At 42.3% G+C, this 16,280-nt stretch overlaps 1 protein-coding gene across 3 annotated transcripts in view; it reads left to right on the top strand.

Annotated features, from left to right (window-relative positions):
* Positions 1–16,280, top strand: part of DPP6 (dipeptidyl peptidase like 6) — a 771,331-nt gene that overhangs the window by 693,470 nt on the left and 61,581 nt on the right. For all 3 annotated transcript variants that reach the window (XM_006129324.4, XM_075922771.2, XM_006129323.5), the window contains exons 12-16: positions 394–432; positions 7,172–7,279; positions 7,924–8,015; positions 9,074–9,121; positions 10,839–10,957. In XM_006129324.4, coding sequence (XP_006129386.1) covers positions 394–432; positions 7,172–7,279; positions 7,924–8,015; positions 9,074–9,121; positions 10,839–10,957 — 406 coding nt within the window. The remainder of the gene's footprint in view (positions 1–393; positions 433–7,171; positions 7,280–7,923; positions 8,016–9,073; positions 9,122–10,838; positions 10,958–16,280) is intronic.

The following is a 16,280-nucleotide window of genomic DNA, read 5'->3' as shown; positions in this document are numbered from 1 at the left end:
ACGCTAGCGGGGGGATATGCACCAATTTTGGTTTTCGAACTAGTACTGTTAAAGTCAGTGCAAACTATGTGTAGTCAAGGCCCACATGAAGTTGCTGGGAATGGCATACAACAACTAAATTGCTACTTTCTTTAGGGAATAATTTATCTGTTGGGATTCTGTTTTTTGTCAGTATGATAACATGCCTTCCCATATGCTCACTTGCTTGTTTATCAGAGAGCAACAATAGAGGACAAGAAGAGCAGCCCAAGATTACATTCTGAAACAGCATGCTTGAGCAGTTCCTCGCTGCTTGTTCACCCCTGTTCAAATTCAGTCAAACTACTTTCTGCACTGCTGAACAAAATGTAACCCAGGAAAACGACACTATTTAATTATGTTGTTTCATTTTAGAAACATGAAGATGAAAGCGAAGCCTGGCTACACAGACAGGTAACAGTGATATTCTCTTCATTATTATACTTTCGGATGGTTCCATGCACCTCTCTTTCCCCAAGATCAAAAGCTTATTTTTGGAACTCCAACTGGTACTTTGAAATTGTGATGGTTCGTATTGGGATTTTCTTAACTAAATACATAAGCTCTTCTGGTTGAAGTAAGGAGCATCTCCACCTAATATAGCTGAGATACTTTCTTACATAGCAGACCCCAGTGGCTGGAAATTTAATTCCCAGCATATGTTGAACCTGAATTGAAACAATCTAAAAAAACAAATGTGAGGTGGAATTTGCCGAGAGCCAACACATGATCTGTCCTGTACTGAAGTCCCTGACCAAGCTCTTATTTTGGGGCTTACCTTGGGTTTAAGTGGTGTATTGGCCTTTTGCCATACAGGTGTATTCTGCACATTGCAATTAAATGTTCAAAAGCCAAATTTTCATAAAGAATCTAAGTGACTTAGGAGCCTAAGTCCCATTTTTGAAAGTCACTTAGATGTTTAGAGGTCAGAGTAAAATATTCGAAACCATCTAAATTGTGTTTTAAAATCAACATGACTTTGTGCCTGAGTCATTTTTTGAAAATGACACAGGCTCCTGAGTCTATGCTACATACCATATCTCGCAGCGTGTGGGATATGTGCAACTTCATCCACACTGTGTTGTGCAGCTATACAAGTCAGGGTAAGAATCTGCTTTCTCCATTGCCTCCACCATGTCCAAGCCTTTCCCTCCTGGCTTCTTACTGCTGAAATCTTTCCCCGCTGCTAGAGTCTTTACCCCGGCCAGGAAGGGGTCTAGGTGTGGTGATAGGGGTAGCCCTTCCACTTCAGCAGGACTCTTTCCTGTGGCGGAAAAATGCTCCAGCAGTGGGAAGCCACAAGACACAACATGGCTGAAAGCAGCAGTGTAGAAAGGAGGGCACCACTTTGGAGAGTAAAGATCTATGTGTAGGATAGGTACTTGAGTACATATTGTGACAAGTCATGACCCACACGGGGCTGTTCCCTGATGTGCTGAGACCCCACTGAGACTAATATACAGACAGCCAGGGCACCCTGTAACCCTGTCTTGCTGAGCCCAGCTCTCCAGCCTGCTTCATGTGAGACACAGGGACAAGGCCACATCCTCAAGGCTGCAAACACATACTGTAAGCAGTACAGTGTGAGACATTTCCCCAACACTCAAGTACATTGCTCCTCTGGGATCTGAACCCTTAGATAAATCTGTCTTGGGCTGCATAGAGAGTTGTACAATATAAGCTCATTAAATTTGCCCTCTTTTTCACTGCGAAGAGAGAAATGCACAGACTCCTTGCAGCTTCAAGTAACAATTATTTGCACAGGGTTTATTAATAAACAAACATTTAATAATAAACATGAATTTATTAAGTGTAAAAGGTAGGATTTAAATGGTCATAAGGGATCACACACAGACCAAAGTAGGTTACTAAGGACAATAAAACAGAACACTCAAACCAAGCTTTATACACTAAAGAGACTGGCTACATTAATATCTTTCCCTAAAAGTTGGTCTAATAAGCTTCCGAACAGACTAGACATCCTTCTAGTCTTGGCCCAATTCCTTCCACCAGTTCAGTCTTAGGAGTTTCCAGCAGTCATCTTGGGCAAGGTATCTTGGGAGAACTGATGACTAGGATTGCTCCACTCCTCACTATTAAGAAGTATTTGCATACGGCGGCACACCTTTGTTTCAAGTTTAAACTCCTACCTGCATCCTATGGAAAAGTACAGAGTTTAAGATGGATTCAGATCTCTCTGTAAGGCTCTATAATTCGTGGGCTCACCCACACGTCTACAGGAAGGTTACAGAATGGCTGTTCCAATGACTCTTGCTAATGAGCCATCACAGCCCTGAAATGTAATCAGTGAGAGTGACCCAAAGCAGCGAATATGCAATTACAGATACACAGTTCAGTTCCTAATCTGAGCTAAAAAAATGATTCATGCATTCAAATGGGATACTCATATTCAATAAATCACAACCTTTCCAATGATAGGTTACATGAGACATCTTGCATAAGTCACCTCATTTATGATATATTTATATCATAAGCAGATTTTCGTAAAGCATATGGAATGCTCTGTCACATATACCCAGATCTTTCAGGCATGTCTGTACTTATGCCTCACTATCTATACTGCTACTGAAGCCAGTTCTGGAAGCGGGGGAGGAGGAACTATTCAAGAACATACTCTATTTGCTGCAGAGAGAAACATGTAGTGTAGACATAGCCTTAGGCACATTTGAAAATGTTACCTGTGATCTCTATATTGAAGAGTTAACAAAGTATATGAGATAGGATGTAACAAAGGGAAATGTGGCAGTATGTTGGGAGAGGAAAACAGAATGTGGGTAATATCAATAAGATGACAGATATACTGTGATGCAAGTAGATTTTAACTCTGCATGGATACACATTTATACCTGCAGATGTCGGCAACAGTGAAAGAAATAGGGCATGGCCCCACTGCTCCTAGGAGCTAGCACTCCATGCCAGCTGCTCTCCCAGCATAGCTGTATTGCCTCCAGCCCCAACCCCCCGCTCTGTCATCCAGATATCAGACCGGAGGCGCAGCTGTGTTGAAGGGCTGGGAGCGGTACTGCCACACCACAGGAGCTACAAACATGGGATGCTAGCTCCTGGCAGCAGTGGGCCCATGTTTTGATAGCCAGAAGTGGGAGGGAGCTGGTGCCATAGCGATGAGAAATAGAGAGGTTGAATGGTTCTCTCACTGGTTGATAGGCAGCCTCAAGTACTTTTTTCAATGCCACTAGTGCTCTGGGATCCTTAAAACAAGCCTGGCTTTTTAACACGTTACGCTCAACCATCAATGAGGTTTTTGTATTTAGAACTGGTGGAGTATATAAAATGCCCAGCTGCCTTGGATTTCATTGCAGCTGCTCTGCGATTGCCTTCCAGTGTCTAGTGCAGCAGGGATAGAACTCAGAACCTCATAATTCACAGGCCTTGCCTGCCTGAGCTAAAGGGGAGACTTGATTGGTTGGGAGCAGCCTCAAGCTAATGGTGCTTTGTTGAACAGTTCTGAGTCCATCCAGTAGACAGCAGGGATATGCATAGACATATGCAGGCTGCTCCGTAATCACAGTATATGTGTTGTGTTCTAGTGGAGGGGGTAATGGGGTGAAAGGAGGCACAAGGAGTGGAGATTCTAACCTCTTAGCTTTGGAGATGAGAGTTGGGTGGGGGGAGAAATAAGGGTATGTCTACACTGCATCCCTAGTTCGAACTAGGGATGCAAATGGAGACAATCGAAGTAGTTAATGAAGCGGGGATTTAAATATCCCGCGCTCCATTAACATGATCTCGCCGGCGCGCTAGTTCGAATCACAGCTGATTCGAACCAGGAAGTGCGCGCCGGGACGCGTTAGTTCGGACTAAAGCCCTTAGTCCGAACTAATGTTACTCCTCATTTTTTGACTTCATTAACTACTTCGATTGTCTCCATTTGCATCCCTAGTTCGAACTAGGGATGCAGTGTAGACATACCCTAACTCCTTTAGCTCTAAGAATAAGTAAGCTCCCGCCACACCTTATTCTTGGCATGCTTATTGCTTATTCTTGGCATGAAAATAATTTAGTGGGCTAACCCAAAAATTTCTGAAGTGTTATTTTTTTGGTTTGGTTTGATTTTTTGTCCATAGCAAGTCTCTGTAATACAACAAACAGGCCACTCTTATACTGAGAGAAGTACTGATGGAGAGCAACATTTATGACTTTTCAGTGTAGTGGGAAGTAGATTCAAGTAAACTGTTAAACTAATCTGTAAAAAGTCTACTTCCACAGTCAAGAATAATGCTGCTACAATAATATAAATTTGTACAAATGGTAAAATTATGTACCTTTGTTGGTTGGTACTGCTATATTGATTACAGTGGAAGTGTGCTAGTTTAAACTAGCATAAAATTTGTCCCATTGTGTGGTAGTAGTTTGCCAGTGGGTTTTTTAATCCTCTTAGCTTGCCTCTGGAAATAATCATATAGATTTTCGTAATTAAACTTTTAAACAATATAAGAAACAGGTGAGATGTAGTCCATGAAATTTTGCCAAGCAAGATATGGACATCCTTTAAAATATTATATACAGGCAGTCCCCGACTTACGCGGATCCGACTTACGTCGGATCCGCACTTACGAACGGAGCTTTCTCGCCCCGGAAGTCGGGGCGAGAAAGCCCCGTTCGTAAGCTGCTCCGGTGCCCCTGGTCTGCTGGAGACCGTCTCCAGCAGACCAGGGGCACCGGGCGGGTTCCCGCGCTTCTGAGGCTTTGCCAGAGCAAAGCCTCAGAAGCACGGGAACCGCTGCTGCTGCCCCTTGAGACCCGGTGCCTGTGGTCTGCTGGGGACGGTCCCCAGCAGACCACAGGCACCCGGACTGAAGCCGCAGCCGCGGGGGGGTCCCGCGCCTCTGAGGCTTTGCTCTGGCAAAGCCTCAGAGGCGCGGGACCCCCCCCGCGGCTGCGGCTTCAGTCCGGGTGCCTGTGGTCTGCTGGGGACCGTCCCCAGCAGACCACAGGCACCCAGACTGGAGCGGCAGCAGCGGCGGGGTCCCTCGCCTCTGAGGCTTTGCCAGAGCAAAGCCTCAGAGGCGCGGCACCCCACTGCCGCTGCGGCTCTGCTCCCCGTGTCCCTGGTCTGCTGGGGGGGGGCGCAGCTAGTGTGCTCCCCCCCCAGCAGACCAGGCTTTTGTTTTGGACTCTGGGGCAGAGCAGCTGGGGCGCTGCCGATTGGTCCTGCAGCGCCCGTGGGCACTACTGGACCAACCCGGCAGCACCCCAGCTGCTCTGCCCCAGGTCCTGATTCAGCCGCTGCTGGTCAGTTTCAGCAGCGGCTGAATCAGGACGTCTGGGGCAGAGCAGATGGGGTGCTGCTGGGTTGGTCCAGTAGCACCCCAGCTGCTCTGCCCCAGGCGTCCCCAAGTCAGCTTCTGCTGAAACTGACCAGCGCTGACTACAGGAAGCCCCAGGCAGAGTTGCTCTGCCCCGGGCTTCCTGGAATCAGCTGCTGATCAGTTTCAGCAGCAGCTGACTTGGGGATGCCTGGGGTTCTTAAGTTGATTCTGTATGTAAGTCAGAACTGGCGGTCAGTTTCAGCAGTGTCTGAATCTGGACGCCAGTTCCGACTTACATACAGATTCAACTTAAGAACAAACCTACAGTCCCTATCTTGTACGTAACCCGGGGACTGCCTGTAAACTGAATATTAAAATATTCTAGAAGAAGAAAAAACAAAAGGAAACCTAGCAGGGTAGATCCAAAATTTAGACTTTGTAAATGTAACATTAATAGAAAGTGAAAAAATACTAGTGTAATAACTAGGAACAAAGTAAAATAAAGCAAAAATACTGTGGCAGCATTAAAAAAAGTAAAATTGATTAATTTGCAGTTAATGAAAAAAATAATCTGTAACATTAAAACAATTCCTACTATGATCAAGTTATTATTATTGATCTTGGATGGTTCTGTCTGACATGCATTAAGAATGAGAGCAGAATATCTGGCATGGCAGGCGTGTCCATTGGGTAGTTGGTGGAACCACACAAGGGACGATTGTCCATTGAATAGTACTCTCGGAGGGGGATACTTATGGGATTACTGAATATGCAATGAGTGCCTCAGGATAGACAGGGATGGCAGGGCCCTGTTCGTACTCCAAGCAGTGCCTAATGCTGTGGGAAGGAAAGCTTCAGGTTCTTCCTAAATTAATTCAATATGCACTTCTGAAAGTTTTATTTTAGTAACCAGCCTTTCTACAAAGAAAACCTAGAACAAAGGATGTGCAACCAGCTGAATGCCATGATATAGGGAGCTAATGATTTTTGCCACTCTCTGCTGTCATATATATCGGAGTCTTCTGAGTTCTGTTGTAGCTTCTTCCAATAAAAAGATCCCATCCACCCATGGATTCATATAGTGGAAAACAAAGCAGTTTTCTGAAAAGAACTATTTGCTATCTGCAGTTTTTTTTTAATTTTCCATACACAGTACCTTGTGTTTCTCTGACTGAAAGTCATAAAAATGGGATGAAAATCAATCACCAGGTTCACCTGGTAGCCATTCTCCTCCCCCCCCCCCCCCCCCATCCAGCCCTCCCCGCTTTGTAAATAATTTTGTAAACTAATCACAGGGGGGCTTTTTGAAGCGTGGGGCCCAGGGTGGCCGCCCCGTTCGCCCTGCCCTATATCCGCCCCTGACTAATCTTCTATGAGAAGGAAGGGAAGGAGACTGGACTTAGACTCTGAAAGACGTCAATGGTGTTTCTTTAAGAAAATGTATATTGAATAATACACAACCCAATGCAGTTTTTCCAGCTGAGTAGACAAGGTTTGCCACACACTGCTAAATGTGTGCTTATAAAAGTGCTTCATTCTGGTTACCCCCTAAAAAGCTTCTCTGTAGGTATGTAGATTTTTTGTGCTTCACAAATGGATATTCCTTTGAAACCAAGAATGCTTCCTTATTGCCTGTCTGCCTTTAATTCCAAAAGAAGCTAGCTAAAAGAAAATTGCTCCTCAGTGGACAGAAAAACAAGGGGTTTCAGAATTTCAGGACTTTCTTCTCTGTTTTGAGGAAGCTGTTTCTTTGTCTTAGGTTGTTAGAAAGTGCTTCATTTTTTGCAAGTTTTGAAGAGTTTTAAAAAACACCAAGAAGCCCTATCTAATGACAATTAAACCCATTTGATTGACATTTGCAGAATGAAGAGCCAATCTTTTCTAAAGATGGACGGAAGTTTTTCTTCATCCGAGCCATTCCTCAAGGAGGACGAGGAAAATTCTACCATATTGCCATGTCGTCATCACAGGTGAAAACAACCACTGTTGTTATTCTTTGCCATTGCTGACTACAACATGCCATGGACAGATATCTGTGTTTAAACCCAAGATATGGTGAGGTGTCTATGTAGAGTCTGAAACTCTCTGGCCATGAGGATGAATACCTTAACTGGGCTAGAGGCTAGTAGCATTTCAGGCATATGAGGAACAATAATTTGAACTGATGCAGTTTGCTTAGAATAATAATTAAAAGGTCTTCACATTTTAAGCAAAATTCAAAGAATGTTATGGGTTGTTTTTTTAAACAAGCTCCTCCTCCATTATTTCTAAATAAATGATTCTCTGCACAGTCATCTGAGGTTATTAACCAGAATCCATGGGCAGAAGATGAACAAGGGAAAGGACTTCCTTATGTATTATTTATGTTGGGTCCAATTAATCCCATTATCATCAATGCAGATATGCCAGAGATTAATCTGATTCAGTACATTTAAGAATGTCTGCAAATTCATAGCAGTACTTTGGGGGGAGAATCACAAATGAGTGATTATTTTTAATAAGTCATGGAGGAGTCACGAGAGCTCTGTGTTTTGAAAAATAAAAACAATTTTTTTTAGTCTTTTTCAAGTGTTGTCTTTTCAGAAAAAATAAAACACTTTTTTTTTCTTGCCAGCCTAATAGCAGCAGTGATAACTTACAGTCCATTACATCTGGTGATTGGGACGTGACAAAGATTTTGGCATATGATGAAAAGAGGCATAAAATGTAAGTAAAGATGTCGGTGTAATGGCAAGCTAACAGGTTTTTATCTTTTAGGTCTGGCCCGCAAGGGGCACGCAGCACCTAGAGGCACACAACCCTCCTGGCTGCTTTGAGTGGCCTGGGGCTGTGGCAGGTAGGGAGTCTGCCTAAGGGTCCTGACAGGCTGCAGGCCAGATCCAAAGGCCTGGCAGGCTGGATCTGGCCCACTGGCTATATTTTGCCTGCCCCTGCTGTATAGCATGCCCTGTCCACTCGCTGCCCTTGTACAACTTACTCTTTACTGAATCTTTATGTTCCCAACTTATGTATATGTTGTTATTTTTTTCACAGTAAATGATCCCCTGAATATCCCCACCAACACCACCATCTTAGTTAGTACAGACAATTCTATTTCCAATCTGCTGATCCATTTGCCTGCCTAATCTTGTCTCCCAAGAAATGGGGTTTCACCCTTGTCCAATTATTCATATCAAGCCAGGCCTACATACCTGAATTCAGGGCGGGTTTTTGCATGGAACACTTTTACCTTGAAGCACAACTATCACATACACTTCACCATTGAAATATTTTTGTTTTTATTTTAAATTGCTATGCAGTTTACCAAATATTTCCTGTGCTGAAGCGAAGGCCCTTCTGATTGTTTTTTCCAGTTTAGTGAAATAGAGAAGTCACGTATACTTTCAGTTTGCCTCACAAGATCAAGGAAATGTTCACAGGATAGACATGAGGATGGAGATGATGTTTAATAATATGGGCTTAAACTGCAGCAAGGGGGGTTTAGGTTGGACATTAGGAAAAAGTTCCTAACTGTCAGGGTGGTCAAACACTGGAATAAATTGCCCAGGGAGGTTGTGGAATCTCCATCTGTGGAGATATTTAAGAGTAGGTTAAATAAATGTCTATCAGGGATGGTCTAGACAGTATTTGGTCCTGCCATGAGGGCAGGGGACTGGACCCAATGACCTCTCGAGGTCCCTTCCAGTCCTAGTATTCTATGATTCTGTGATTTGTAAATCCCCTTCCAAAACTCTACTTCTCATTGCTGTACTTTCTATTCTTAGTTACTTCCTCAGCACAGAAGATTTACCAAGACGGCGACACTTATATAGGTATGTTTTCAGTTCTTTCATTGAGATCGTTTTCCAGTTATTCCTCTATGAATGAGGTCATCACAGAAAATGGATTGTGCCCCTCATAACTGACATTGTTTGTTCTCCAACTGAATTTCAGAAATAAATATGAGTATGTCACCAAAATGGAAAAGAGGATCACTTCAAAGTAGGAATAAGAGATCCTCCGGAAAAGGGCTTTATTCTGCAGGATCGCGCCAGTCTAGACGCTTTTTTCCGGCTTTTCCCCAAGCCGGAAAAAAAGCGGCGGACATGTTTATTTAAATCCCGCGGGGGATATTTAAATCCCCCGCGGATTTCCCTATTCTGACTTACCTGCTTTGAATGACTATTCTGGAGAAGGGGCCAGTCTAGACGTAACCAATCTGTTTGGACTAGGCATTTGTATTGGAGCGAACAAAACTAAGTTTGAAAGTTCAATTCAGGGAGAATTCCTTCACAGAAAATATTGGCATGATTCACATTGCTTCCACATTGCCAAACCCCACCAGCCTTGGAAGGTGACTCATGTAGTGAACTGTAAAGAACAGAGCTTTGACTTTCATAAATTGTCATAGCCCCATTGAAGTCAATAGAGTTGTGACAATTTATATTGGCTGAGGATCTGGCCCTCGGTATATAAATTCTGAATAAGTAAGATGCACTGGGTTGGCTCTCATAAAAGAAAGTGTGAGCTAGAGAGAAAACAGGAATGGGAGCTGGGGTGAACTGGGCATGACCCTGGATCTGTCAGTGATGATTCCTCTGGTCTTGACCAGTTCACACAGCTGCTTCACTTCAGTTTTGCTACCTGTGAAATGGAAGAATACTCTAGGCATGTCTCACTGGGGTGTTCTGAGGATTACTTAGTTAATGCTCATAAAGTATTTTGAAGTTGCAAATTGCTATAGATGTGCTAAGTGTTATTTATTATTTGTTAATAAATGTCAGAGGGATAGCCATTTTAATCTATATCTGCAAAAATGAGGAATCCTGTGGCACCTTATAGACTAACAGATTTATTTGGGCATAATCTTTTGTAGTAAAAACCACTTTGTGTGTCTAACAGAGTGGTTTTTGCCCATGAAAGCATATATCCAAATAAAACTGTAAATCTATAAGGTGCCATACGCTCCTCATTGTTAATAAATAGTAATTTAGTCTTTATCCGGCATGGTACTCTTTAGCACATGCACAGGACAGACTTTGTACTTCAAAAATAAAGCAGGCAAAACAGGTTCTTTTTGTTCTAGCTAGATGTTGTGGTTAGTCCCCTATTTAGATGCACAGACAGAGGATTTTCTATGAGGCAGCCCTTAGCAAGTCATAAAAACTGCCTCTTCAAGAAAAGTTCTCTAGTTCTCTTTTGTCTGCAGTAAACATAAAGTAGCATAGAAACAATTCTTAATTACATGTCTATTCCCTGAATTAAAACGCGTTATTTTTATATTGAAAGTTCAGGTGCATTCATCATTTTCTGAAAAGCTGTAGCCCTCAAATATAACCACATGCCTTGCACAAAAGCCACCAACGCCCTTTATTTATCTTTTCAGTTCTTGTAAAAAAAACACAATCTAGCAATTTAGATTGCCTAGTCTGTTAGTAATGCTGAACACATTAATGTTCTTTTTCTCTCACTGCAATAAAGTTCAAAAGATATTGCTTCAATGTAACCCTTGCTTAGTTGACCCTCCTGTACATGTATTAACTTTTTCAGTGCAAGCACAAATGGAAACTTCAACAGGCAGTGTCTGTCCTGTGATTTGATTGAAAACTGTACTTATTTCAGTGCATCATTCAGTCACAACATGGAGTACTTCTTACTGACTTGTGAAGGTATGTTTCTTTTATTATTAAGGATAGATTTTTAGAGCAGGCAATAACCAAACTCGGTATGTACCTCCAAACTGTAACTAGCAGCACAAAGATCTGTTGCCTTCAAATAATTCATTTTGCTTGATGATTTAAAAAACACATTTTAAGAAACAAATCTTAATCCTAACTGATGATAGTGGTTCTCTCTCATTCAGATGTTAGTGATTTCCTTGATCCATTATACTGTATTATATAATGAATTTAGTGACTGTGAGTACAAATTCCAGAAGTGCCTAAATCCCATTTTCTAAAGTGACTTGGGCACTTAAGAGCCTAAGTGTCATTGATTTTCAATAAATGTAGACTCTTGATTTCAGTGGGAATTTGATGCCTAATCTGCTTATGAACTTTTGAAAAGCTTCTCTGTATCTTTATATACTTAATTACTTTTGAAAATCTGGCCCTAAATACTCAAGTCACTTTGGAACTTAAGCTCTTACATCACTTATTTGCTTTTCAAATATTACTTGGTACGTCTATGGTTTGACACAGAGTTTTGAATATTATTATCAAATATAAGTGAATATAACACTATAGGGGTACATCTACACTGCACCTAAAGCTTGAAATAAGCTACACAATTTGAGCTATGCAAATTGCGTAGCTTATTTCGAGTTAATTTTGAAATAGCTTATTTCAAAATTTGGCACAGTCTGAACAGCATGTATTTCGTAATAAATCGCTATTTCAAAATGTCCCTTACTCCTCACGGAATAAGGTTTACAGGGTTGTTGGAATAGCGAGCCCATTGTATTTTGAAATAATGGACGTGCTCAAAAGACACAGAATAGGTATTTCAGGATACCTACGGTACCCCAAAATAGTGCAGCAGTGTAGGCAAAGCCTATCTGTGTATAGAGGATTTTTGTAGTAGTAAGCAAAAGACAGCACACAAAACAGGATACTGAGGGAAATAACTAAAGGAAAAGGGTAGGAGCTGAATAAGGTTATGAAGTTGCTGAATGATACAGAGTACATCATGGTACAGTAGTTTAACTGAATAGGTTTATTTTATTTTGAAAGAATCTTTCAGTTTCAGATTCCCTGTATTTAAAAGGAGTATACCCCTGGGACCAATAACGTCAACACATAGGTAACTGTAATTGTCACTGGTGGGCCTAGTTTTCTATCCTTTTTATATAATTATATTTTTAAAGAAAATTGTTATCTGAGAGGTGGTGGAAAAAGATGGGTAGGAGGGATTTCAAAGAGTGGGACGATTGGCGTTCAGAATCAGAGTGTTGAAGGGTAGAGAGCAGATTGGGATTAGGGTAGAACCAGATGGCAGGCCCTTTGCTCACTTGGGTGAGTACTCCCATTTTAGAGAATCTTATCAAATAAGTACAGTAAATGTTACCATGTTGATTGGGTTTGTTGTTGACAAGGAAAGCTGTGTTCAAAAACTATCCATTTGAAAACAGGCTGATCGCAATTGCTGACGACATTGCCCATTTTCCCCTTTTTATAGAGTACAAGGGGGCAGCGTCCCCTGCTTGCTGTGCTCGTCAATCCTTCTTTCTCTGGGGGTAGGCAGCCCTGGCTCTCCCCACGGCCGCTGAGGAGGGCCAGGTGGAGGCATGGCGGGCTGTGCTGAGGCCTCATTAGGCCCGGCTCTCGCCCCCCTCCCCAGCCGCTGGGGGAGTTGGGCTGCAGCAGAGCAGGTCTTTCTCTCTCTCTCTAGCTACTGAGACGTTGGGCTGGGCCAAGGCCTCACCAGGTCCTGCTCTCTCCCTCTGGCTGCCGGGAGGTTGGGCCAGGCTGACGCCGTGGTGTGGCAGGCCCGACTCTCTCTCTCCAGCTGCCAAAGGGTAGAGGTGGGCCGAGGCTGTCATGGCAGGTTTGGCTCCTCCCCGGAACACCGGGGAGGAGGGAGGCTGTGCAGCACCTGCCCCCTGAGGACTGCGGAGGAGGGAGGGAAGGAGGAAGCAGGCAGGATGCAGAGTGACATAATGACGTCACTCTGTCATCCCACAGGAAAAGTTTTTTCATATATATCAAGAGAGAAATGTTTTAATACAAATAGAAGCACGTGTGAATAGTAAGATTATGGTTCTTCTCAACTTCTAAGTGTTAATTAATTCCTATTGCATTATCTACAATAAGTTTGTTGGAATTCGTTGAAGATTAATATATTTTATTAGACTACACATTCCTGTAGTAATAATGGACCCAACTACGAAAATGACTTTCAACTAAAATTCTCTGGACCATCTCTGCAGCTAGTGTAAATCATAACACTATTGACTTCAATGGAGTTATGCTGACTGACAGCCACTTAGGATATGTCCCTTTGGATTTTAATTGTACAATACCATGTTCTCAAAATGTAATCTCAGTTTAAATGCAGAACTCAACCCAATCTTAACTATGGAATTGCTATTGACATTTCCATAATGAGATGAACTGGGAATGAGTACAAAGACAAAAAAAGATAGTGATCCTGATTTGGCTTTCCTATATGTCAGTTTTAGATCAATGTTACTCCATTGACATGATTCACACTACTGGAAGTGAAAGGCATATCAGGCCCTTTATATTCAACCCTCATACATAGAAAACATTGTTTTGCTCCAGGTATGGGCAAAGTAATTAGAATCAACAATAAGGTTTGAGCTGTGTTATACATACTGATTTGGAGTTGCTTTTCTAAAAGTTGAGTTAATTACCGCAATATGTGGAGGCACTTCATAATTTAAACTTTTTCTTTTGCAACATATTCATCTTCATTACACTTCATGTTAAGTGGCCCAGAGAGCACACTGGTCTTTGCCTTTCTCTCAGAGTGCTAAAAATCAGGAGTAAATCACACAGAAATCAGTGGAACAACACAGGTGTAAAACTGATGTAAGAGGAAAATTAGGTCTCTTATATTTTATGAGTTGCAATAATGTGCGAATTCTTTATTCATGGCTCTTCATCATGCTTAGCATTAATCTTGCTCCACTTTGGTATTCAAAATGTTTGTTATGGCTGCTGTATAGCTCAGAGTTTTGGAAGGAACTTCCTGATAAGTAAGTAGTCATATCTCCCTCTGTGTCCCCATATAAGCATAGTCCACACAGACATAAAACTGTTTACATGCATATTGGAAGACCAATGCCTTTCTCTTAGTGGAGAGCATTGAGGCTGACTCTGCAGCCAGCCATTCCTGAAGGAAAATGCAAGAATCTTTCTAATGTCTTTGTCTACACTTTCCATACTCCTGACATTTCTGTGTTCCAGTTCTCTAGATTATAGTAGACACAATGGCTGTGTCTAGACTGGCCAGTTTTTCCGGAAAATCAGCCACTTTTCCGGAAAAACTTGCCAGCTGTCTACACTGTCCGCTTGAATTACCGCAAAAGCACTGACTTCCTACTGTAAGAAATCAGTGCTTTTTGCGGAAATACTATGCTGCTCCCGTTCGGGCAAAAGTCCCTTTTGCGCAAAACTTTTGCGCAAAAGGGCCAGTGTAGACAGCTCAGATTTGTTTTCCGCAAAAAAGCCCCGATCGCGAAAATGGTGATCGGGGCTTTTTTGTGCAAAAGCGTGTCTAGATTGGCCATGGACGCTTTTCCGCAAAAAGTGCTTTTGCGGAAAAGTGTCTGTGCCAGTCCAGACGCTCTTTTCCGAAAATGCTTTTAACGGAAAACTTTTCTGTTAAAAGCATTTCCGGAAAATCATGCCAGTCTAGACGTAGCCAATATGTTGCATCTGTCTTCATCTGTCCATGACTAGGGATCAATTGCTTTGCTGTTCCCTTGTGCTATAGTTCAAGATGTATTTTACTATATCCCACAAAATCAAAAAATGTAGACAAAATCTGACATGATTCCATGCTCTACATGAAAAGCCAGAACACTGGTTGGTTGGTTGGTTGGTTGGTTGGTTGGTTGGTTGGTTTGTTGACTAGTTGAAGTTTATATCATCTTCAACTATTAGAAGGAACTATTTGTAATTCTTCCTTTAGTGGTTCACATTTTTCTGTGTTCCCATTTTAAGCCATATAATTATTTTACCAAAGGATGTGTATAGAAGCAGTACACTTTGTATAACTCTATCTTTGTGCCAGCTGCATATATCTTTGTAGATATCTAAAATCATATTATTTACTGTCCATGAAGAATCATTTTATTTGATAGGATGTGGAATTATTAACTGACGGAGCAGACATTCAGCCAAACAAGTGCTTTGGGGGATCTAAAGTCTCCAGTGGCTGAAAAATACTGTTAGTAGTTTTGACCTTTGAGATCAAATGAGTTGTACCAAAGCTTCCCAAATGTGTTTGGTCAGTGTGGCTAAATTTGTTGTTTTTACTAGTGGTGCTCATCTACATATGCCTCAGTACACATAAAAATGTATTCTGTACATGGATGGAAAAAATTAGAAGGAACATTGCTAGTTAACTTATTTACATCTAAGTTTCATTGAATTGTTGTAGGGAATGTGACAAAGCTCCTATTCAACCTTGGTGGGCCTGTGTTTTCAGGAGGATTGCTTGCCCAAGAGGCTCACAGCAGCCCTCAGTTTAGGCACCATTTTGTTTGTTGAGCTACTCTCATCATTGACCAGCATGAGGAACAGAGGAAACTAAATGTCACAGTCTAAGTGGATCCTCAAAAATGACACAGGGCTGGATAAACCCTTTTCTTTTTCCCAATCAGTCTTTTTCTCGAGCAGAAATGGGGGGGGGGGAGTGGAGGGGACCTCTCGAGCAGAAATGGGAGGTGGAAGGGACCTAGTCCACCCTCTACTCCAGGTTCCAGCCCAGGGCCCTGTAAAAGCTGCTGTATGTAAAAGTCTCCCACACCAGGTGTGAGACAGCTAGAAACTCCTGGGCTATTTCCCCACATCTTTCACAGCACCTTCTTTATCACAGGCTTTTCCTGCTGGTACCCACTTGTGCTGCCTCCTCCTTGATCAGTGGTCTCCAAGCTTTTTAAGATCCAGGGATATCCCTGTAGCTACACTGCCTGCCACTGTTCAAAGGATCCCTCCCTCACTCATTATCGTAACCTAATGGGATTGCTAAAATGATCAGTGCAGTTAAGGGAGGGAGGGATGCATAGCCTGTTTTGGTTGCTGGCAAATTGTGTGTTTCTCCATCAATTTACAGCAAAGGCTTGAGTCTGGTGTCTACTCTCAAACAAAAATCCCTTTAAGGGCAATGGAGCCATGTAGTCTAGACATACCGTAGGTAGATAGGAAGGAAGGAAGCAAGCGCTGGCTATTGTATTTTGCTCAGAAATGTCTCTGTGGTTGGTAATCACTCCTTAGCCATTAGAGTACACAATATCCCATTATT

Source organism: Pelodiscus sinensis, chromosome 2 (assembly GCF_052426305.1).
Source record: "Pelodiscus sinensis isolate ZL-2025 chromosome 2, ASM5242630v1, whole genome shotgun sequence".
NCBI lineage: Eukaryota > Metazoa > Chordata > Testudines > Trionychidae > Pelodiscus > Pelodiscus sinensis.
This window is presented reverse-complemented; position numbering and strand designations above follow the sequence as displayed.